Here is a 24659-nt window from a genome sequence, read left to right as displayed (position 1 = left end):
AAGGATCCCACCAAAAAAGAGAATTACAAACCAATACCCTTGATGAACACAGATGCGAAAGTTCTCACCAAAATACTAGCCAATAAGATCCAACAGTGCATTAAAAGGGTTATTCACCGTGACCAAGTGGGATTTATTCCAGGACTGTAAGGTTGGTTCAACATCTGCAAATCACTCAATGTGATACAATACATTAATAAAAGAAAGAACAAGAGCCATAATGTACTCTCAATAGATGCCAAAAAAGCATTTGACAAAGTATCCTTTCCTGATCAAAACTGCAAAATGTAGGGATAGCGGGTACATACCTCAATATCATCAAAGCCATCTATGAAAAACCCACCACAAATATCATTCTCATGGTTTGTCTCTTTCTGATTCCTTCCCATTCACTTTTTCCTTCCTTCCCCTGTTCCTCTGTCCTAGTCCTAATGTTCCACATACGAATAAAAACACATGATAATTGTCTCTCTCTGACTGATTTATTTCACTTAGCATAATCTCCAGTTCCATGTTATCTGTTCAGAGAATGAGCTCCTAGTTTTAGTGATCTATCCTATTATTTCTTCAGCCTCTATTTCATTTATTTCTGCTCTAATCTTTATTATTTCTATCCTTCTACTGACTTTGGGCTCTATTTGTTTTTATTTTTCTTGCTTCTTTAGGTTAAAGTTCAGGTTGTTTATTTGAGATTTTTCTTGCTTCTTGATGCAGCCCTATATTCCTATAATCTTCTCTCTTAGAATAGTTTTTGCTGCATCCTAACAATTTTGGATCATTGTTTTTCCATTTTCATATGTCTTAATGTATTTTTTTATTTCCTCTTTCATTTCTTAAAGAAATCATTCATTGTTTAGAAGCACATTATTTAACCTCCATGTATTTGTGTTCTTTCTAGATTTTTTTCTTATGACTGATTTCTGGTTTCATACCATTGTGGTCAAATGATGCACAATATGATTTTAATATTTTAAAACTTACTGAGATTGGTTTTGTGGCCTAACATGTGATCTATTCTGGAGAATGTGCATTTGAAAAGAATGTGCATTCTGCTGTTTTAGGATGGGATGTTCTAAATATATTTGTTAGGTGTCCATTTGGTCCAGTGTGTCATTGAAAGCCACTGTTTCCTTGTTGATTTTCAGTTTGGTTGAGCTATCCATTGATGTAAGTGGAGTGTTAAAGTCCTCTGTTATTATTGTATTACTGTCAGTTTCTTTTTTTATAGCTTTTAATAATTACCTTTTTGTATTTAGATAGTCCTATCTTGGGTCCCTAAATATTTACAATTGTTATATCCTCTTGTTGGATTACTTCCTTTATCATTATGTGGTGTCTCTTTTTTTAATTTTAACTTATAACATATCTTTATTTATTTATTTATTTTAAAAAATTTCTTTTCAGCATAACAGTATTCATTGTTTTTGCACCACACCCAGTGCTCCATGCAATATGTGCCCTCCTTAATGTCTCTCTCTCTTTTTTTTTTAACAAGGTTTCTTTCTTTGTTTCTTCATTTTTTTGTTTCTTTCTTTCTTTTAAAAGAATTATTTATTTATTTGAGAGAGAGAGAGCGAGAGCGAGCGGGCACACATGGAGAAGTTAAGGGAGAAGCAGACTCCCCACTGGGCAGGGAGCCCAATGTGAGGCTTGATCCCAGGACCCTATGATCATGACTTGAGCTGAAGGCCGACGCTCAGCTGACTGAGCCACCCAGGTGCCCCTATGTAGTGTCCTGTTTCTTGTTACAATCTTTGTCTTTAAGTCTGATTTATCTGATGGAACTATTGATACTTCAGTTCCTTCTTTTCTTCCATTTGTATGGAAAATGTTTTTCCATCCCTCCACTTTCAATCTGCATGAGTCTTTAGGTCTGAAATTAGTCTCTTGTAGGCCGCATTGCCTTTTTATCCTTCAGTCACCTATGTCTTAGGATTAGAGCATTTAGTCCACTTACATCCAAAATAATTATAAATGGTGTATACTTAGTACCATTTTGTTACTTGTGTTATGTTTATTTAATTACTTATTTTATTTATTTATTTCTGTATTTAGTTTTTTAAAAAAGATTTTATTTATTCATTTGAGAGAGAGAGCAAGAGCAAGTGCAGGAGTGGGGGAGGGGCTGAGGGACAATCAGATTCCCCACTGAGTGGGGAGCCTGATGCAGTGCTTGATCCCAGGACCTTGAGATCATGCCTTGAACAGGAGTCAGATGCTCAACAGACTGAGCCACTCAGGTGCCCCATCTTTAGTTCTTTTCTTTTCCTTTCTTCTCTTGTTCTTTTCCCTTGTGGTTGATTGCTTTATTTAGTGATGTGCTTGGATCCCTTTCTCTATTATCTATTATAGGTTTTTGATTTGTAGTTACCATTACGCTCATATAAAGCATCTTATGCATAAAGCAGCCTATATTCAGTTGATAGTCACTTAAGTTTAGACACATTCTACACCTCATGTTCCTCCATTTTCACCTGACTGAGTTTTTGATTCTTTCTCTGTACCACTTTACCCTGTATTTCCTCTGTTTTTTCTTACCTCAGAAATGGCAGTTCTACTAGTCTAGTGCCTTAAGTCCAAAACTGTGGCATCATCCTGGGCTTTTCTCTGTCTTTCATACTACTTATCTAATCAATCTGACAATCCTGTCAGCTATTCTTTTGAAATCTACCCAGAATCTGACCACTATCTCACCACTCATATGGTCCCCATCCTGGTCTAAAGCAACCTCATCTTTTCCCTGGATTATTGGTATACTCCCCTAACAGGTCATCCTGCTTCTGTTTTTCTCCCTGCATCTATTTTCTCATTTAATTTTTATTAATTTTTTATTTGAATTCCAGTTTGTTAATATACAATATTATATCAGTTTCAGGTGCACAATACAGTGATCAATAATTCCATACCTCACCTGGTGCTTATCATGGCAAATGCCCTCTTTAATCCCCATTTCTCCAGACATCTACCCTGTAGTAACCATCACATTGTTCTCTATTGTCTGTTTCTTGGCTTGTCTCTTGTTTTTCCTTTGCTCATTTGTTTTGTTTCTTAAATTTCACCTATGAGTGAAATCATATGGCATTTTTCTTTCTCTGACTTATTTCACTTAGCATTATACTCTCTAGCTCCATCCACGTCATTGCAAATGGCAATATTTCATCACTTTTATGGCTGAGTAATATTCCACTGCATATATACCACATCTTTTTTATCCATTCATCAACTGTTGGACAATAGGATTATTGCCATATCTTGGCTGCTGTGAATAATGCTGCTATAAACATAGTGTTCTTGTATTTTTTGAATTGGTGTTCTTGTATTCTTTGGGAAAATACCCCATAGTGGGATTGCTGGATCATAGCGTAATTCTATTTTTAACATTCTGAGGAATCTCCATACTGATTCCCACAGTAGCTGCACCAGTTTGCATTCCCACCAAAATTGCCTGCAGCTATTTTCAATACCGCAGAAAGAGATATTATGTTAAAGCAGAGGCGAGACCTTGTCAAGTCTCTGCTCAAAACCCTCCAATTGGTACCCATTTACATAATATAAATGTCAGAGTACTTACCTTGTCCTACAGGGGTCTATATTGACTTTTCCCACTGTTCTCATGTCCTTCCTACACTTTCTTGCTCACTTTGCTCCTAGCCACACTGATCTCTCTAGAACATACCAAGAAAATTTCTGTTACAGAGCATTTGTACTTACTATTTTTTCTCTCTCTTCTCCTCCTCAAAATATACGTGGGGCCCATACCTTCGTTTCATTCCAATCTCTTCTCAAATGTTCCCTTATTGGAGGGATCTTCCCTGATAACTTCCCAGCACACAACACATTTTCTTCCTCATTTTCCCTGTTATATCTCCTTCCACAACATCTACTACCACCAAATTTATTTATTTAATGTCTATTTTTTTACACTGTAAGTTAAGCACATTGAGGGCAAAAAGAGACATCTATTGAGGGTCTCCTATATGCCAGGTCATTTTCTAGGCCATGGGGATATAAAAATGAACAAAACAGATGATGCCACTATCCTTCTGGCATTTCCGTTATATAATTATAATAAGCTGCTATATTTTCTCAGTAAATATTTGATGAATGCATTGAATAAAAATAGCATATACTCAATAAAATAATAGGAATGGCTCAAATTTAAAGAAAAGAAATGGTTCTGTAGCTTCCCAGGTGAAAGGCTAGAAATTTATTTGAATCCCAGGACCTCAAGACATTCTATAGTCCTACTTCTAAGGGCTCTTGGGTTCCTCTTAAGTATACTGCTTAAAGAAAAATATCTGAAAGACATCCAAATGGGCAAGGAAGAAGCCAAGCTTTCACTCCTTGCAGAAGACATGACACTCTATGTAGAAAACCCAAAAGACTCCACCAAAAATTGGTAGAAAGATTCATGCATTCAGTACAGCATCAGGATATAAAATCAACATACCAAAATAATGAACAAACATTATTGTATGTTTGTTACCATAATATTTGGTATGTTATGAACAAACATATCAAAATAATGAAGTGCCAGAAAGAGAAATTGAGGAGTAGATCCCATTTACCATTGCATCTAAAATCATAAGACACCTTGGAATAAACCTAACCAAAGCGGTAATAGATCTGTACTCTGAAAACTATAAAACACTGATGAAAGAAACTGAAGATGACACAAAGAAGTGTAAAATAAACGTTCTATGCTCGTGGGTTGGAAGAAAAAATATTGTTAAAATGTCTATACTACCCAAAGCAATCTACACATTCAGGGCAACCCCTATCAAAATACCACCAGCATTTTTCACAGAGATAGAACAAACAATCCTAAAATTTGTATGGAACCACAAAAGATCCCAAATAGCCAAAGCGATGCTGAAAAAGAAGCCAAAGCTGGAGGCATCACAGTCCCAGACTTCAATCTGTATTACAAAGCTGTAATCATCAACACAGCATGGTACTGGCACAAAAATGGACACATAGATCAATGGAACAGAACAGAGGACCCACAACTATCAGGTCAACTAATCCTCCATAAAGCAGGAAAGAATATCCAATGGAAAAAAGACAGTCTCTTCAACAAAGGGTGCTGGGAAAACTGGACAGCAACACACAGAAGAATGAAACTGGGCCACTTTCTTATACCCACATAAAAAAATAAAGTCAAGGGGTGCCTGGGTGGCTCAGTCAGTTAAGTGTCAGCCTTTGGCTCAGTTCGTGATCCCGGGGTCCTGGGATTGAGCCCGACATTGGGAATCCCTGCTCAGCAGGGAGTCTGCAGCTCCCTCTCCCTCTGCTGCTGCCCCTGCTTGTGCTCTGTCTCTCTGTCAAATAAATAAATAAAACCTTTAAAAAATAAAATAAATTCAAAATGGATGAAAAACCTAAATGTATTTTGCTGGCGATATTTTGATAGGGGTAGACACATACTGTCTTTAAATCCAGATGGTTTGCAGCAGTCCAGAGCTCTGCATTCCACAAATTCCTGTGCCAAGGAGGTACATTCTCTCATTTGACAGAGTGATGTTGAAATAGCATTCAAAGACCCTGCCCAGGAGCTAGTGCAGCATCTTGTTATACCCCATAAAATGCATAGCTAGTTAATTCAAAGCTGTTTCACCCTCAGTAAGAAGGGTTCTAATGGCACATCATAAACTTGCTGACAGGGAAATCAACATCATCAACTTTCATTACAAACACCAACAATTTGCCAGGTACTGGGATAGATTCTACAGTTATATAAAAATAAATGAGTGCCTACCCTCAAGGAGCTTACAGATGAGTTTGAAGTTCTAATTAATATTTGAGCATGGTAGCTCATACCAACATTGACATGATTACCATTGGGATTAACACACCATGTAAGTGCCACCATGACATTGTGTCAATTCCAAGAATAGGACTGAATCTTCTTGGTGGCCTTAGTAGATAGATATGGGGTGTCCCCAGGCGAGGTGAGGTCCTTATGGATTGTGATCTTGAGAGATATAAATGCTACCACGACTCTCAGATACACTTGAAAGGACTGAAAATATCTGGAGTTGGAGGAGAGAGGATCCTTGCATAGTCAGTTTTGTGTCAAGCTATTTGGACTGATTTGTAGTTTAGGCTGGAAAAATAATTCTGTGACCTTTGGTCAACGGACAATATGTGAGATAGTGAAGCACATGTGAGAAGGCAGTTCTCCAAAGGGTACTCCTCATTTATCATAACATGATAAAAGATCACCCAAACAGACTTACCATCCGCACCTTCACTGCTTTTGCTTCTTTTATTGCGGCGAACACGCCTACTTTCCTCTTCAGAATATGATTTTTCTTCAGGGAAGAAGAAATTCAGAAGGGCCATCTACAAAAATAAAAAGGTGATGAGTTAAAGGTTGACCCGCATCAGCCAGAGCCAACATAAAAAACTGGCTTTCCTATCATATGATCTCCCTGATATGAGGAAGTGGAGATGCAACGTGGAGGTTTTGGAAAGTAGGAAAACAATAAATGAAACAAGATTGGATCAGGAGGGAGACATACCATAAGAGACAATCTCACAAAATAAACTGAGGGTTGCTGTGAGGAGGGGGTTGGGAGAGGGTGGTGGGGTTATGGACATTGGGGAGGGTATGTGCTATGGTGAATGCTGTGAAGTGTGTAAACCTGGCGATTCACAGACCTGTACCCCTGGGGCTAAACATACATTATATGTTTATAAAAAATAAAAAAAATAATTAAAAAAACAAAAAAACCAAAAGAAAACAAAACAAAACAAAAAAAACCCCTGGCTTTCTGTAGACAGTCTAACTTAACCTGAAACCAGTGTACCTAAAACCTGAACCCATCTTCTCCTCCACTGTACAAATACATTTAATTTTTTGGAGCATAGCTTAGCTTTATTTTTATTGTAAAACTTTAAATAATATAAAAAATAAAGAATAAAGTAAAAATCACAAGAATCTCATCTCTCCTAGATAACCACCATAATATTTCTATACATATATTTTTTACATAAGTGAGATTATTTTCATTTGGTTTTATATTGTTTATACCCTGTTTTCTTCATTCAAAAAATGTATTTTCTATGGTCCAAGTAATCTGTGTCTTCAGTTTAATGACTATATTTTATTTCATGATAAGGATGTACCATCATTGCCACCAGTTATTATTTTTTTTAACACATAGGTAGAATTGGTCTCAGGAGAATTTAGTGATTCAGCACTTACATATAATATCCAGTGCTCATCCCAACAAGTTCCCTCTTTAGTGCCCATCACCCATTTAGCCCATCCACCCACTGACCTCCCCTCAATCTGTTCTCTATCACTTTGAATTTCTTACGGTTTGCCTCCCTCTCTGTTTTTATCTTATTTTTCATTCCCTTCCCCTGTGTTCATCTGTTTTGATTCTTAAATTCCACATATGAGTGCAATTATATGATATTTGTCTCTGACTGACTTATTAATACACTGTAGTTCCATCCCTGTTGCTGCAAATGGCAAGCTTTCATTCTTTTTGATTGCTGAGTAATATTTCATTGAATATATATACCACATTTTCTTTGTCCATTCATCAGTCAATGGAAATTTGGGCTCTTTCCATAATTTGGCTATTTTTGATAGTGCTGTTATAAACACTGCTAAAACACAGGGTGCATGTGCCCCTTTGAATCAGTGCTTCAAAGTATCCTTCTGGATACTTTGTATCCTTTGGATAAATACATAGTAGTACAATTGCTGGGTGGTAGGGGAGTTCTATTTTTAACTTTTTAAGGCGCCTCCATGCTGTTTTCCAGAGTAACTCTACAAGTTTGCATTCCCACAAACTGTGCAAAAGGGTTCCTCTTTCTCTGCATCCTGGCCAACATCTCTTGTTTCCTATACTGTTAATTTTAGCCATTCAGAAAAGGTGTGAGGTGGTATCTCATTGTGGTTTTGAACTGTATTTCCCTGATGATGAGTGATGTTGAGCATCTTTTCATGTGTTTGTTAGCTGTTTCGAAATCTTCTTTGGTGAAATGTCTGCTCATGTCTTCAACCCATTTCTTAACTGGATTTTCTTATTTTTGGGGTATTGAGTTTGAAAAGTTCTTTATAGGTTTTGGATACTAGCCCTTTATCAGATATGTCATTTGCAAATATGTTGTCCCATTCCACTGGCTGCGTTTTAGTTTTATTGATTGTTTCATTTGCTGTGAAGAAGCTTTTTATCTTGATGAGGTCCCAATAGTTCATTTTTGCTTTTGTTTCTCTTGCCTCTAGAGACATGTATAGTAAGAATTTGCTGTGGCCAGGGTCAAAGAGTTGGTGCCTGTTTTCTCCTCTAGGATTTTGATGGTTCCCTGTTTTACATTTAGGTTTTTCATCCATTTTGAATTTATTTTATTTTTTAAAGGTTTTATTTATTTATTTGACAGAGAGACACAGAGAGCACAAGCAGGGGCAGCAGCAGAGGGAGAGGGAGCTGCAGACTCCCTGCTGAGCAGGGATTCCCAATGTCGGGCTCAATCCCAGGACCCCGGGATCACGAACTGAGCCAAAGGCGGACACTTAACTGACTGAGCCACCCAGGCGCCCCTTGACTTTATTTTTTTATGTGGGTATAAGAAAGTGGCCCAGTTTCATTCTTCTGTGTGTTGCTGTCCAGTTTTCCCAGCACCCTTTGTTGAAGAGACTGTCTTTTTTCCATTGGATATTCTTTCCTGCTTTATGGAGGATTAGTTGACCCGATAGTTGTGGGTCCTCTGTTCTGTTCCATTGATCTATGTGTCCATTTTTGTGCCAGTACCATGCTGTGTTGATGATTACAGCTTTGTAATACAGATTGAAGTCTGGGACTGTGATGCCTCCAGCTTTGGCTTCTTTTTCAGCATCGCTTTGGCTATTTGGGATCTTTTGTGGTTCCATACAAATTTTAGGATTGTTTGTTCTATCTCTGTGAAAAATGCTGGTGGTATTTTGATAGGGGTTGCCCTGAATGTGTAGATTGCTTTGGGTAGTATAGACATTTTAACAATATTTTTTCTTCCAACCCACGAGCATAGAACGTTTATTTTCCACTTCTTTGTGTCATCTTCAGTTTCTTTCATCAGTGTTTTATAGTTTTCAGAGTACAGATCTATTACCGCTTTGGTTAGGTTTATTCCAAGGTGTCTTATGATTTTAGATGCAATGGTAAATGGGATCTACTCCTCGATTTCTCTTTCTGGCACTTCATTATTGGAGTATAGAAATGCAACAGATTTTGGTATGTTGATTTTATATCCTGATGCTGTACTGAATGCATGAATCTTTCTACCAATTTTTGGTGGAGTCTTTTGGGTTTTCTACATAGAGTGTCATGTCTTCTGCAAGGAGTGAAAGCTTGGCTTCTTCCTTGCCCATTTGGATGCCATTTATTTATTTATTTTTGTTGTTTTCTGATTGATGAGGCTAGGACTTCCAGTACTATGTTGACAGCATTGATGGGAATAGACATCCCTGTTGTATTCCTTACCTTATGGGAAAACTCTCAGTTTTCCCCCACTGAGGATGCCATTAGGTGTTGTTCTTATATGGCCTTTATTATGTTGAGCTATGTTCTTTCTACACCTACTTTCTTGAGGGATTTTATCAAGAAAGTATGCTGTACTTTGTCAAATGCTTTATCTGCATCTATTGAGAGGACCAATGGCTCTTGTACTTTCTTTTATTAATGTAGTGTATCACATTGATTGATTTGTGGATGTTGAACCAGAGTTGCAGTCCAAGGATAAATCCTATTTGGTCATGGTGAGTAATCTTTTTTAATGTCCTGTTGGATCCTATTGGCTAGTATCATATTGATAATTTTTGCATCCATGTTCATAATAGATCTGTACTCAGTGGGGTCCTTGGTTTGGGAACCAAGGTAATGTTGCCCTCTGAGATTGAGTTTGGAAGTTTTTCTTCCATTTCTATGTTTTTGAACAGCTTCAGAAAAGTAGGTATCAGTTCTTCCTTATGTATTTGGTAGAATTTCCCTGGGAAGCCACCTGGACTCTTGTTTGTTGTGAGATTTTTGATTACTGCTTCAATTTCTTTGCTGGCTATGGGTCTGTTCAAATTTTCAATTTCCTCCTACTACAGTTTTGGTAGTGTATATGTTTCTAGGAATTTATCCATTTTTTCCAGATTGTCCAAATTGTTGGTATATATTTGCTCCTAATATTCTCTTATAATTTCTTGTATTTCTATGGTGTTTGTTCTGATCTTTCTTCTTTCATTTGTGATTTTGTTCATTTGGGTCTTTTCTCTTCTTTTTGATAATCTGGCTAGGAGGTTATCAATTCTGTTAATTCTTTCAAATAACCAGCTCCTAGTTTCATTGGTATGTCATCCTGGTTTTTTTTTTTAATTTCTATATCATTTATTTCTGCTCTTAGTTATTTCCCTTCTGCTGGTTTTGGGCTTTATTTGCTGTTCTTTCTCCAGCTCTTTTAGTTGTAAGGTTAGATCGTGTATTTGAGTCTTTTTTTGCTTCTTGAGGAAGTCTTGTATTGCTATATACTTTCCTCTTAGGACTACCTTTGCTGTATCCCAAAAGTTGGGAGTGTTGTGTTTTCAAATTCATTTTCATCCATGTATTGTTGTATTTCATCTTTAATTTCCTGGTTAGCCCATTCATTCTTTAGTAGAGTGTTCTTTAACTTCTGTATTTATGGTCTTTCCAATTTTTTTCTTGTGGTTGACTTCAAATTTCATAGTGGTGTGATCTAAAAATGTTGAAGGTATGATCTCAGTATTTTTGTACTGGTGAGGCTCGATATTTGACCCAGCAGGTGATCTCTTCTGGAGAATGTCTTATGTGCACTTGAAAAGAATGTGTATTCTGCTGCTTCAGGATGGTTTTGTCTGCATATAGCTGTTAAATCCATTTGATCTGCTGTGCCATTCCAAGTCATTGTTTCCTTGTTGATTTTCTGCTTAGATGATCTCCCCATTAATATAAGTCCAATACTGTCATTGTATTATTATCAATGTGTTTCCTTAAGTTTGTTATTAATCGATTTAAATATTTGGGTGCTCCCAAGTTGGAGGCATAAATATTTAGAATCATTAGATTTTCTTGTTGGATAGACCCCCTTATTATGACATAGTGCCTTTCTTCATTTCTTATTACAGTCTTTGGTTTAAAATCTAATTTGTCTGATTAAGTGTGGCTGCTCCAGATTTCTTTTGATATCCATTACCATGATAGATGATTCTTCACACGCTCACTTTCAATCTGGAGATTTCTCTGGGTCTAAAATTGGTCTATTGTAAGCAGTATATTGATGGGTCTTGTTTTTCTTTTAAATCCATTCTGATACCCTGTATCTTTTGATTGGAGCATTTAGTCCATTTACAGAGTAATCATTGATAGATATGAATTTACTGCCATTGTATTATCTGTGAAGCCACTGGTCCTGTAGATTATCCCTGTTCCTTTCTGATCTTTGTTACTTTTGGTCTTTCTTTCCCTCTCAAATTGTCTCCTTTAATGTTTCTTGCAGAGTTGGTTTAGTGTCCACAAAATCCCTTAGTTTTTGCTTGTCCTGGAAACTGTATCTCCTTCTATTCTGAATGACAGTCTTCCTGGATATAGTATTCTTCACTGCATATTTTTCCCATTTAGCATGTTAAATATATCATGCCACTTTCTTCTGGCCTGCCATGTTTCTGTGGAGAGGTCTGCTGCTAACCTTATGTGTCTATCCTTGTGGCTAATGATCTTTTGTCCCTAGCTATTTTCAGAATTCTATTTTTTTTTTCATGATGATAAATATTTTATTTGAATTTGGTAAACTTATAATTTTCAACTTGGTTTTTCCAATGCATATGATTGATCTGCAGATCAGTAGGAAGAAACCACTTATGTGCATGCATTAGGTCATGTGTACATATGCACTTTTGCACACACACACCTCAACTTATTTCAACTCATTTCTTACTGCATAACAAACCACCTGAAAGCACAGAGAATTTTATTTTAATGGTAATCATTTCTTTGATCATGATTCCATTGGTTGTTCTTTTGGATTGGGACTAGTTGAATCATTCTTCTGCTGATATCAACCATGGTCACTCAGAAGTTCATAGTCATCTGACTGATCCCAAGATTATCCACTTATGTATATAGCATTTGTGTTACTTGTAGGCTGACACCGTTTCTCTGTAAGATTTCTCATCTTCATAGAAGTTAGCTTGAGTTTCTTACATTTCAATTTTAGAACATCAAAATGAGTAGAGCAGAATCTGCAATACCTCTTGGACATTGCACATTGTCACATCTGCAAATCTTTTTAATCAAAGCAAAACAAGTACACAACCAATTCAGATTGGAGCGATGGAAAAATAAATTCCACGTCTTAATTGAAATAGCATAAGCACATTGCAAAGATGCATCTGTACAAAGATAGAAAATATTATCACAGTGGCATTTGCAAACAGCCTACCATATCTGCTATAATTCTGTATTTGTTTATGCTTTAGCCAATGACATTGGAGTTAATTAAACCAAAGTAGGTTCAAAGTAGGGTCATTACTATGCCCAGCTTTTCTTTTTAGATGACTGCTTAAGGACTATGATTGTGTATTGTCACAGTCAAATTAGGAAGATCATGCATTTATGCTGGGCCTCCACCTCCCCTGCCCCCAGGTTACATCAACATTCTGTTAGAACCTACCTTAAAAAATTACATTCTTCTGTTTAAGAAAATATTTCCAGATGTCCATTTTCTTAACTTACTTACTGTTTGACTTTCCAAAAGTAAGAAACCAAAGGGAGAAAGAATAGTCAGTACCCAGGTGTACCTAAATCATGTGACACCACCTTCCCCATGTCCAGAATTCCATAATCTTGCAGTCCAAAAATTTAACTTGGATTATGAGAAGCATTACTTTTTTGCTGTCCTGATTTTCATGACTTTTTTAAAGATATATATATACCTATTAATTATGAATCATTTGTTTTCAGGATTACAACTATATAAAATACTTCAATGATTCTATTACAGACTTTTTTTCTGGACTTAATTGTTACTAGACTCAATTAAGTTTTACAAAGATATAGCACATTTTAAAAATATTGTTTGTCTTTTCTCAATGTTAAGATCTGTACTTCAATCTGTGACTAGAATTCAATACAATTTTAACAAACTTTTGGGACTTCATCAAGATCAAAAGCTTCTGCACAGCAAAGGAAACAGTCAACAAAACAAAAAGGCAACCCACGGAATGGGAGAAGATATTTGCAAAGGACAGTACAGACAAAAGGTTGATATCCAGGATCTATAAAGAACTCCTCAAACTCAACACACACACAACAGATAATCATCTCAAAAAATAGGCAGAAGATATGAACAGACACTTCTCCAATGAAGACATACAAACGGCTCTCAGACACATGAAAAAATGCTCATCATCACTAGCCATCAGGGAGATTCAAATTAAAACCACATTGAGATATCACCTTACAGCAGTTAGAATGGCCAAAATTAGCAAGACAGGAAACAACATGTGTTGGAGAGGATGTGGAGAAAGGGGAACCCTCTTATGCTTGTTGGTGGGAATGCAAGTTGGTGCAGCCACTTTGGAGAACAGTGTGGAGATTCCTCAAGAAATTAAAAATAGAGCTTCCCTATGACCCTGCAATTGCACTGCTGGGTATTTACCCCAAAGATACAGATGTAGTGAAAAGAAGAGCCATCTGTACCCCAATGTTTATAGCAGCAATGGCCACGGTTGCCAAACTGTGGAAAGAACCAAGATGCCCTTCAATGGACGAATGGATAAGGAAGATGTGGTCCATATACACTATGGAGTGTTATGCCTCCATCAGAAAGGATGAATATCCAACTTTTGCATCAACATGGACAGGACTGGAAGAGATTATGCTGAGTGAAATAAGTCAAGCAGAGAGAGTCAAGTATCATATGGTTTCACTTATTTATGGAGCATAACAAAGAATATGGAGGACATGGGGAGATGGAGAGGAGAAGGGAGTTGAGGGAAATTGGAAGGGGAGATGAACCATGAGAGACTATGGACTCTGAAAAACAACCTGAGGGTTTTGAAGGGGCAGGGGCTGAGAGGTTGGGGAAGCAGGTGGTGGGTAGTAGGGAAGGCACGTATTGCATGGAGCACTGGGTGTGGTGCAAAAACAATGAATACTGTTACGCTGAAAAGTAATTAAAAAAAGTGGAAAAAAAAGAATTCCATTAACGTACATATAGTAAAACACACTCATTGTTAATGTAAAGCTCAATTATCTTTTCTACATGGATTTATCTAATGTATATGCATATTTTATGTATGTATATATCCTTTTAACCATCACCCACCTCAAGATATGGAACACTGCCAACAACCCCCAAATTTATCCCTTCCCAGTCAATATCCTCCATACCCCACCCACTTATCCCTCCATACCTCTTGTCAGAGGTAATCACTATTCTGACCTTCTATCACCATTGATTACCTTTGCCTGTATTTGATCTTGCAATAAGTAGAATATTCCAGTATCTACCCTTCTGTGTTGAATCCTTTAGCTCAATATTCTTTCCCTAATAGAAGGTTTCATGGTTTATTCTTTATATTTTTATTGACATTTAATGTATTATTTGCCCCAGGGGTACAGTTCTATGAATCATCAGGCTTACATGTTTCATGACACTCACTGTATCACATACCCTCCCCAATATCCATAACCCAGGAGGGTTAAAATTTATTTTTTAATGATGATTTATTTATTGCAGAATTCTATTTTTTGTATTTTGTAAATTTCAGTATGACATATCTTGGTGTTGACCTGTTTTTGTTGATTTTTTAAGGGAAGTTCCCTGTGACTCTTGGACTTGAATGCTTGCTTCCTTCCCCAGATTAGGGAAGTTTTCAGCTATAATTTGTTCAAATAAACCTTCTGACGCCTTTCCCACCCTTCTTCTGGGACTCCTATGATATGGATATTGTGCTTTGTGGAATTGGTGAGTTCCCTAAATCTATGTTCATGATCTAATAGGGTCTTTCCCTCTTTTTTTCAGCTCCATTATTTTCCATAATTTTATCTTCTGTCACTTATTTGTTCCTCTACTTTTCCCATCCTCATTGTGATTACATCCAGTTGATTTTTCATCTTAGTTATACCATTTTTTATTTTGGTCTGACTAGTTTTTAGGTCTTTTATCTCTGCACCCAGAGTTTCTCTGGTGTATTCTATGCTTCTTTCAAGTCAAGCTAGTAGTCTTATGACAGTTTTTCTCAATTCTTATTCAGATATATTGCTTATGTCTATTTTGAGCACATCCCTGGCTGTGATTTCTTCTTGATCTATCTTTTGAGAATTCCTCCATCTTGTCATTACATCTAGTTTCTGCTTTCTGTTTATTATGAAAGCTCATTATATTTTCTGCTCTTGAGAGTAATACTATATTAAAGAAGGTGTCATACACTGTCCAGGGCCTGGCTCTTCAGGATATGTTTCTGATGTATGCTGTGTGCATGCTGCTGTTGTGTTTTGGCTACTCTTTTCTACAGTTCAGTCCTGTGCAGAGTTCCTCCTTGCAGTTGGTGTTTGGACTTTTAAATAGGTGTCCTCTAATTTTTTGTTAGGATAAGTCTGATTTAAAAAAAGAAAAAAACCCCGATTCAAGAAAAAAGGAAAAGGAAAAAAACATCAAACAAACAGACAAACAAAAAACTCTTAAGCCTGATTCCAAAGAAAAAGAAACAAGGAAAAAAGAAAAGAAAAGAAAAAGAAGCCTGATCCAAAAAAAAGAGAGAGAAAAGGAAAGAAACCAACAAATTAACAAAAAAACTAGAAGCCTGATTCCAAAGAAGAAAAAAAAAGAAATAAAAGGCAATAAAGAACTTTTTAAAAAAGGAAAAAAAAAAAGAAAAAGGAAAAAAAAAGAAAAAAAGAAAAGAAGCCTGGCCCTATTTCCACCAGAAGTACAACTGACAATTTTGAGTCCTCTATGATCAGTAGACTTCTATGTGTATGGGGGGGCCTGTGTTGGTCTTGTGAGGGAGAAGCCTGCTGTGCTGCCTCATAGTCAGAACAGCCCTAGTAAAGATGCTTCTGTAAGGTGAAGGGGTCAAGCTTTGGTGTGAGTCTATCTTCCACTGGAAGTGCTCTCTGAAGTCTGACTGTGCCAGCAGGTGGGGGAATTGTGTGTGTGTGTCGGGGGGTAGATTGCATCACTGTGCCCTCTTGTCCCAAGGTAGGGGAACTCCCAGCCACTGCTGTTCAGGAGGACCTCTCAGAAAAGTGAACAATCTCCCCTCCAGTGTCCCAGGCTTGCATCAGATCCCTGCACTCAACCTGTCTGTGCCTGGGCCATTGGCATGCCTGGCCATAGTTCTATGTTTTATGTTTGGCCAGCTGCTGGTATTCAAAACTCCAACTCTTAAGGTACAGGGCAAGATGCTGATATCCTCCACTCCCCCAGAGGAGAGACTTGTAGCCCTGTGCTAGGCACCATTCTGTCCCAGAAAAGTAATTATATGGTCACCCAGGTGCCAGGAGTCTATGGTGAAGCACAGCAAACAGCTACAACTGTTATCTGCCCTCAGTGCACCTCTGTCCCCTGCTGTTAAATGGCTGCTCAATGGCACCCACCTGGTGGGTCTTTTGTCCTTGGAGAGGCAATATAACCTCTTCCAAATGCACTACAGGAAGGGGAATATTCTCTCCCAGTGTGATCCAGGGGATGCCTGTACCCTGGCATCTTGCACGAACACTATGTGCTGCTCTCTTGCTCTCTCCCTGAATACTCTCCATGAAAAGGGTTCTTATTAACCTCCCCCCCAGCACCATGGCCTTTTCCTCCCCCAATTCATGTCTCCAAACCTTGCATCTGCCAGGTTCTCTCCCTACAATTGTGCAGATTGTTTTCTTATCAGATCAATTTCCTAGTTGTTCAAAATGATTTGCAGTTGATCTAGCTATGTTTGAGGGAAGAGGCAAGCCCTGGGTTCTCCTATTCCACCATCGTAACTCAACCTCTATCTCAAATCCTTTTACTTCTGCTGCATTATTCCAGTCATTCCCACCAGGAAATTTTGGTTCATCTCTGAATCCCTTCTCTTCTGCTCCAAATATCTAATAAGTAATCCTTCAAGTCCCATTTCTCCACATAGTTCTGGGGTTCAGAGAGCTCAGTCACAAATTTCTAACTTCCCTCACATACTATACTGATGTCTGCCCAGAATTAGACTTCAGGTTGTTCCTCCCTCTGGGATTGCATTATTACACATGCACAACTTTTTCACATTCTTATTTGTGGTGAACTTGTGGTTTGTTCCCAGAATGCTATGCATCCAATTATGATTGGATAGTACCAGTTATGTCAATAGTCTTCTGGGAGTTTGCCATGACATAGCACACAAGTGCTTCCTTTCCTAGACTCCACAGAACTCCTACAGCATTCACAGTCTATAGGACTCATTTGGTACTTAGTCCTCTACTATCTTATGATGCTCTCTCATAATAATATAATGTTTAATATGTGAATGGGCCTGGTTTCACTGATGATAATCACAGCTTAAATATATAGTTGTTTAAGTCAATCATAATCTTGCAGTATGAGTGCTTCTTTGTGGTTAAAAAAAATATGCTTGAGGTAAACTGTGGACTGAATAGTAGGATTGAGAATGATTCTAATCCTGACCCTGACACTCATAGCTGTGTAACCTTGGACAAGTTATTTAAATTTTAATTTTCTCTTCTGTAAATAGGGATAATAATAGTAGTTTGCACATAAAGTAGTTGTAGGGTTAGTACAGAATCCAGAATCCAGCATTTAATATGCACTCAATAAATGCTAGTATTACTATTATTAAAATTAACCTCCAATTACACTGGTTAGATAGTTTGAGGGTTAAAAAAGAGGAAATAAATCTGCATTTTCATCCTAGTGTTAGTTCAAAAAACAATTCCAGAACACTCATGTCTGCTGCATCTCTGATTAATTGAAAAAAAAAAATGCGTGGGACTTAAGAAGGCCTTATCATTCTACACAAACTTTCTTCAAAATCCTGTGATTTACTATTTACATAGAACAATTATACCCAATAGCCATACATGATTAGTGTCTTGTAGAATGTATTCATGTATTAAATATAAAATTAATAAATGAATATATAGATAATCTCCAACTTGCCATAGGGTTGTATTTAAAAAGATTTAGGTTGAACTATACGAAATTATTGTTTTGTATGCAAAATGCTTGAATATCAATAATTTCACACAGTTCAACTGAGCAGTATTTTTAAATCATTTGATTGGAATTTAAAATGGATTTTCCTATAGAATCAACTTAATAAAGTCTGTCAGGGTTTCCAAATAAAGCCCATAAATAGTTACTTAACCTGTAATATAAACAAGCTATCATACTACTAATAATATAAACCCAAACTGCTATTTACAATAAAATCTCAATCATTTGTGGGGCGCCTGGATGGCTCAGTGGGTTAAAGCCTCTGCCTTCGGCTCAGGTCATGATCTCAGGGTCCTGGGATCAAGCCCCACATTGGGCTCTCTGCTCCGCAGGGAGCCTGCTTCCTCCTCTCTCTCTGCCTGCCTCTCCGCCTACTTGTGATCTCTGTCTGTCAAATAAATAAATAAAATCTTTAAAAAAAAATCTCAATCATTTGCAACTCTAGAAGGACAAGTCACCCTGGGTAAAGAGTTTTCTTGATAACTTTGCTGAAACTTCAGCTATCTGGAGAGAAACATATCTACAATCTATGATCTAATTGACGGTTTACTGAATATGTAGAAGACTATTTGCTTGGACCATTTACTAATGGCCCCAGTCCACTACAGTTTTACATTTTTAAAAATTATAACTGTATTACAGAGCAATACACACTTTGTTAGAATTGTACAGTTCTCTGAGAGCAAGGGAAAAGCATCTAATACAGACTGGGAATGGACAAGTTTTCTTGGAGGAGGTGCTACCTCTGAGTCCTGAAGGATGTTGAAGATTCAGTGGTGAATGGGAAGCCAAAAAGGAATTCCAGGCAAAGAGAGCATTATGTTTAGAGGTTCAAAGGAAAGAGAATGGCAGTTTTTGAAAACACAAGTACCTTAGAATAGATGGAATGAGGTGGGGTGGGATGGCAAAAAATGAGCCAAGAGACATTAAATAAGGGCCAGATCATGTTAAGAAATTTAGGCTTTATCCGCAAGAGGGGGTATCCTCTGAAGGTTTTTCCTTTGTAAATTTTTGTACCTTATGAAAATTTGAAGTACAATTTATATACAGGAAAATGCACACATTTTAAACATACAGTTTAAGGAGTTTTGAAAAACATACACACCTTTGTAACCACCACCAAAATCAAGATATAGTAATTTCCATCAACCCAGAATTTTCTTTGTGACACTTCCAGTCATTCTTCAGCTCTATCTCCTAATCCAGGAAACCACAGTTTTTGTTTCTGTCACCATAACTTAGTTTTTCCTCATTCTAGAACTTTAATTATGTGGAATCATGCAATATGATTGACTTATTTTTGTGTGTTGTTTCTGCCTTTCAACATAATGTCTATGAAACTTATCCATGTTCTTTTGGGTATCAGTAGTTCTTTCCTTTTTATTGATGAATAGTATTTTATTATATGGATATACCACAATTTTTAATGCATTCATCTATTGAGGTACATTTGGGTTAATTCTGGTTTGGGGCTATTATGAATGAAGTTGACATGAGCATTTATGTATGAGTCTTTCTGGGGACATATAATTTCATTTTTCTTGGGTGAACACCCCAGGGTAGAACTTCTGGTTTATATGGTATGTATTTGTTGTGAGGAACTGCTAAACATTTTCCAGAATACCTGTACCACTTTATACTCCCATCAGCCATGTATGAGAATTCAGATTCTGTGCATCTTTACTATACTTGACATTGTCAGTATTTTAAATTTTAACCATTCTTGTGGATATAGTGTTTCATTGTGGTTGGTTTTTGAATTCTTAACTTTTTAAAATGTTTTTTTTCTCTTGCTGTCAACTATCAGATTTCACTTCACCTACCTATAACATCTTTTCCAGTCCCTTTAAATTTACTGCTTATAATCTTCTATAGGCTTTACATCTTGTTAAAACTAATTAGAATAATGTACAAACAGAATAAACAGGCAGTCGGTGCATTTTGAATGGCTTTTCCAGTAAGTAAAATGCATATTCTCTGGCAGTTTAGAAGCTATTTGTTTACTACTTGATTCCTGGTTGGGGTCTGGATAGGTGGATTTGTCCAGGTTAAGTGAGTTTTACAGAAGTATGTTACAGTATATGCCATTTCTAGGGGGAAAGGTATTTTGAAGTCCAGATGGAGACCCTCCTTGCCATCACCAACTATATTCCAGAATTTTTTTCATATTCTGTGTTCCCTCATGGTCTCAGTTTCTGTGGGTGTTCTGGTAGGGCCTCTAGCACATTCCTGTATCCTGGTTGCCATAGTAGGAGAATATGCTCATATATTAATTGTTCCAAAGTGTCTGATGGGAGTTTGTGAGAACTCAAGCTTCCAGAGGAGAAAGGCTAAGGGAGAAACAAACTCCTTCAGATAGCAGAAACAACCGTAGCTCCCATGGGTAGTAGGAGTAGCTTAAAATCCCTTAAGAGAGGCTGCTGATGAGTATAGAACACTCATAAATCATGTTTATTAGAAGGGTATAGACTGTATATGAAAATGTTTTAAATATAGTTTCTATTTTCTCATTAAAAAACAGATGAAAACAACATGAAACACTACTTAAGCTGAAAGAGGATCCCTATTCATAATGCCCTTATTTGAGTCTCAATTAGAAGGTAGGATGAGAAACTATAATCTGTTTAGTACAATGGCAAAGACAAAAATCAGTGACTGCTCATACAAAAAGTCTAGAATTCTATCTTGAGTTTTGCATTCATTAGCAAGGCCTCCAGAGGCAAGGTGAAGAATATGAACAAAACAGCCTTCTCTCTTTGAATATTGCTTTCCTATTGCGTAAGGAGTAGGTCACAGCTGGACATTTTGCTCAAGGGAAAAAAATCTAATTCTTTACACTTTATTAACTGATTACACCCTTGTTTCCTATGGTAAAATTACATGGTAAACAGCACCTGCAGATTACAGGGATCTCAGCTGGAAACAATTCATTAACAGTGAGACATGAGGGATATAACCATTACTGCTAGTGACTCTCCAGATACTGGTACATATTTTTTTTCTAATATCTAAACCAACAAAATTATTGGGTACTTTTCTGTCCTTTTACAATGACACAGAATAAATTTAATTCATTTTATATTTTATGGTTAATGTATTTTATTATATGGATAATTCATAGAAAATTATTCATAAACTTCTTGAGAGTTAAAGGCACATAGTAGGGCCCTAATAAATACCTACCTGTTGGAAGAATAATAGGATTATCAATAAACCATTCCTTAAAGCCAGAATCTTATTGGACCCTAATTGGACCTATTTCTTAGGGTTAACCATGGCAAGGTAGACTAAAAACTCACTAAAAACCACTATTGGCAGTAATAAAATCAAAGGGATCTTGAGAGTGAGAGACTTGGTAGGTCAGTGGCTCTCATAGTTTGTTGTGCATCAGAATCACTAGGTATGGGTGGTAAAATGCAGCCTCTCCCTCTCCAAATTTGGATTGAATAGGCTGAGGTGAGACAATAGAGTCTGGCTTTTCAACTTTCTCACTATGGCATTTTGGTGCACGAGATCCCTGAACCACATTTAGTGAAACTGCTATATTGTACATTACTTAACTGGTTTATCTGGAGACTGAAAAGTCTGTCTTCTTTTGCTACTGGTAAAATAGGGCTCTCATACAGATTATGGTTTTCACCTTTTATTCTGTCATTCCTAGAGTTAATGTGTTTATAGAAACCGGTACTTCATCTTTTTCAAGAGGAGGTAGGTACCTACCAGGATTTCTAAAATTGGTAAATCACTGGTTTTTAAGGATTTATCTTTCAATGTTCTTAAATCTGTTTTGCTTATTGCAACCACTGCAATTACTACCATCACCAATCAGCAAACATCAGGGACCTTTAAATAAATAAAATAAAACTATTTATACCCTGAGGTATTTAACAAAATCTCCAGGTGATTCTACCATGGAAAGTTGTGAGTGTCCCAGTACCAATGAATGAAGTATGATTGCCCAAACTAGTTTGATGAGTTTGTCATGGATACAAAATGAATACAGAAGCTGACACTGAACACACTTCCAATCTTATAAAAACCCTTAACATGATCTGATTTTCAACAAAAGGTCTGGAGATGGTCACTCAGGGTATTGTTGTTTGCTGAATAAGCACTGGGTCTTACCATATGGAAGACAGTGAATTAGATACTATCTTTAACATATACAGACAAAAAATACACATCCCAAGTTGCTTTGTAGTACAATGACAGCACTACATCACAGGAGATAGTAAAGTTTTAAAAGCAGTGTGACAAGAAGAGAAGCACAATATGTTCCGATTGCTGAACGGAGTGTGCCAGCTGCTGAGAGCAAGCAAACAAGAGCACTCAACATTGGTCACAGCATTTCATGGGAGCTGCCCCCAGTGGGGCTGGGCTAGAGATGGCAGCAATTAGCCCAAATGCCAAAGGAAATTGGCACCTTGGACATCTCTGGTATGAGTGCCAGGGATTGCCATCCCCTGTTGTAAATATGTCTGATGATGACTGAAATTATGTAGTAAAACTAAACATGGAACCTAAACATAATCAACAGTTTTCAATAGGGCTAAAAGCAGTCACTGAATTTGGCTTCCTAAGTAATTTGACTTAAAAAATCACTATCCATCAATGCAAAGTAACTGGAAGTAGAAAGAATAAAAAAGAACAGTATCTTTGTTTGAGGAGATTACCATAGCAAGAAATTATACGACAAACCAGTTCAATCTCTGGTTTTTCTTACCTCCAGTTTTGGGCTTACGGGTCACCTAACACTTGCCAAATAATGCCTTCCATATCTTAAATAGTGATTTTTCCTTCCATTGATAAGAAGCTCCTTAAAGGAACCTGTCCTCTGAACAAGGTGAAATCTGTGTAAGATGCACATCAAGGGGAAAGATGAGTTATTTCAAACACACAACTACTAACACAAAGGGGGAAATGGGCTCCTTCTCTGATCATCTGTTTCTGGGTTCAGTTCTATTTCTAATATCCAGAACAAAGCTAGAAGCATAGAAGCTTACTGAACTGATTCTCATCAATGGGCAATGTAAGTTGTGTCCAATTTTTGTATGACTTTGAAATCCATAACCACCACAGATGTCAATTTACCTCATTGCACGGTTCTATTGTCAGAGTCAGAATCATGTTTAATGTGAAATAGCAAGAGAGGACTACCATTACTGAGATTCTGGATGTCAGTTGGTCTGTAAGCATTTAAACAATGTTTGATGCTGACATTTGCAGAGATGCAATGACAGAAAGATACCCAAGCATCTTTGGTACGGTGAGCTTTATGGCATAACCATAAGTAAGGGTGGTATAAGAAATATTCTGAAGGATGCACTAAAGCATAGCTTAAAATAACATGACATAGTTGTGGGTTGTTTGGGAAAGTAGCAGCAGAGGCAAGCTTGGAATGCAACAATATGGAATTTGGAAGCTTTCTGAACAAAGCTTTTTTAGCTGACCACAGTTTGAACACAGAAATACCAATGGTGACAGTCTCTACAAGTAGCAGCTGCAGTCACAAATCAAAAAGCAGTTTGTATGTATTGTATGTCATATAGAAAGGGCTTCTGTTTGAAGATTTAGGCTTTGTTCCCTACAAGTGTGGGAAAATCAGTGACATCTTTGAATAAGAAAGTCAGCAGTATATACTGGATGTCACTGCCTTCCCTTGGTAGTGTCTGCTTAATCTGTAATTCCCCAAACTTCTGAAGTTTAAGTCACTTCAACATATAAGGAGAAAAAACACACACTTCCACTTGTAATACTTAGAAATTACCAAAGACTATCATTTGTGAATAGAATCAGTTTATAAATTAGAATATACCTATAGAATGTATGAAGCACTAGGATAAAACCATTCCAGTAATCCTGAGCTCTGGATTCAGAAAACATTAGCTCAAATACATCCTCTTAATTATGAATTCTTAAATTACTTTTGACAATTTTATAACAATATTGCAATTTACCTTTACAAAGCTGAACCAATGAAGGTTAGAGTAGGGTTATGACCAAAATGAGATTGGCCATGGTATTCGTTTAATTTAAACTAACATTTTCCCCTTGTCCAAAATTTCACTATCATTAGCATTCTACACAATCTATTCTGGTTCCAAATGGAGACCTAAATCACATAAACTATCTCTGAGCCATATTTGAACACAACACTCAAGAGCACGTATGGAGGAAGGGTAAAAGAGAAGTAGCTAGTGAAAAGAAAGTTGCAACAGTCAGAACTTGAGGAGAGGGGAACAGGACACAAGTAAGAAGCAAATTAAGAAACATATGGCTCTCAAAAAAATGAAATCTTGCCATTTGCAATGACGTGGATGGAACTAGAGGGTATTATGCCAAGCAAAATAAGTCAATCAGAGAAAGACAATTATTGTATGATCTCATGGATATGAGGAATTTGAGAAACAAGGCAAAGGATCATAGGGGAAGGAAGGGAAAAATGAAACAAGCCAAAA

General features: G+C 37.0%; 1 protein-coding gene across 2 annotated transcripts in view; it reads right to left on the bottom strand.

The window, feature by feature from the left end:
* The window catches only part of EDA (ectodysplasin A), a 473959-nt gene that overhangs the window by 148432 nt on the left and 300868 nt on the right, over positions 1-24659 (bottom strand). For both annotated transcript variants that reach the window (XM_045995312.1, XM_045995313.1), the window contains exon 2: positions 6240-6345. In XM_045995312.1, the coding sequence (XP_045851268.1) occupies positions 6240-6345 (106 nt within the window). The remainder of the gene's footprint in view (positions 1-6239; positions 6346-24659) is intronic.

Source organism: Meles meles, chromosome X (assembly GCF_922984935.1).
Source record: "Meles meles chromosome X, mMelMel3.1 paternal haplotype, whole genome shotgun sequence".
Lineage (NCBI taxonomy): Eukaryota > Metazoa > Chordata > Mammalia > Carnivora > Mustelidae > Meles > Meles meles.
The sequence above is the reverse complement of the archived record's forward strand: the minus strand, read 5'-3'. Positions and strand labels throughout refer to the sequence as shown.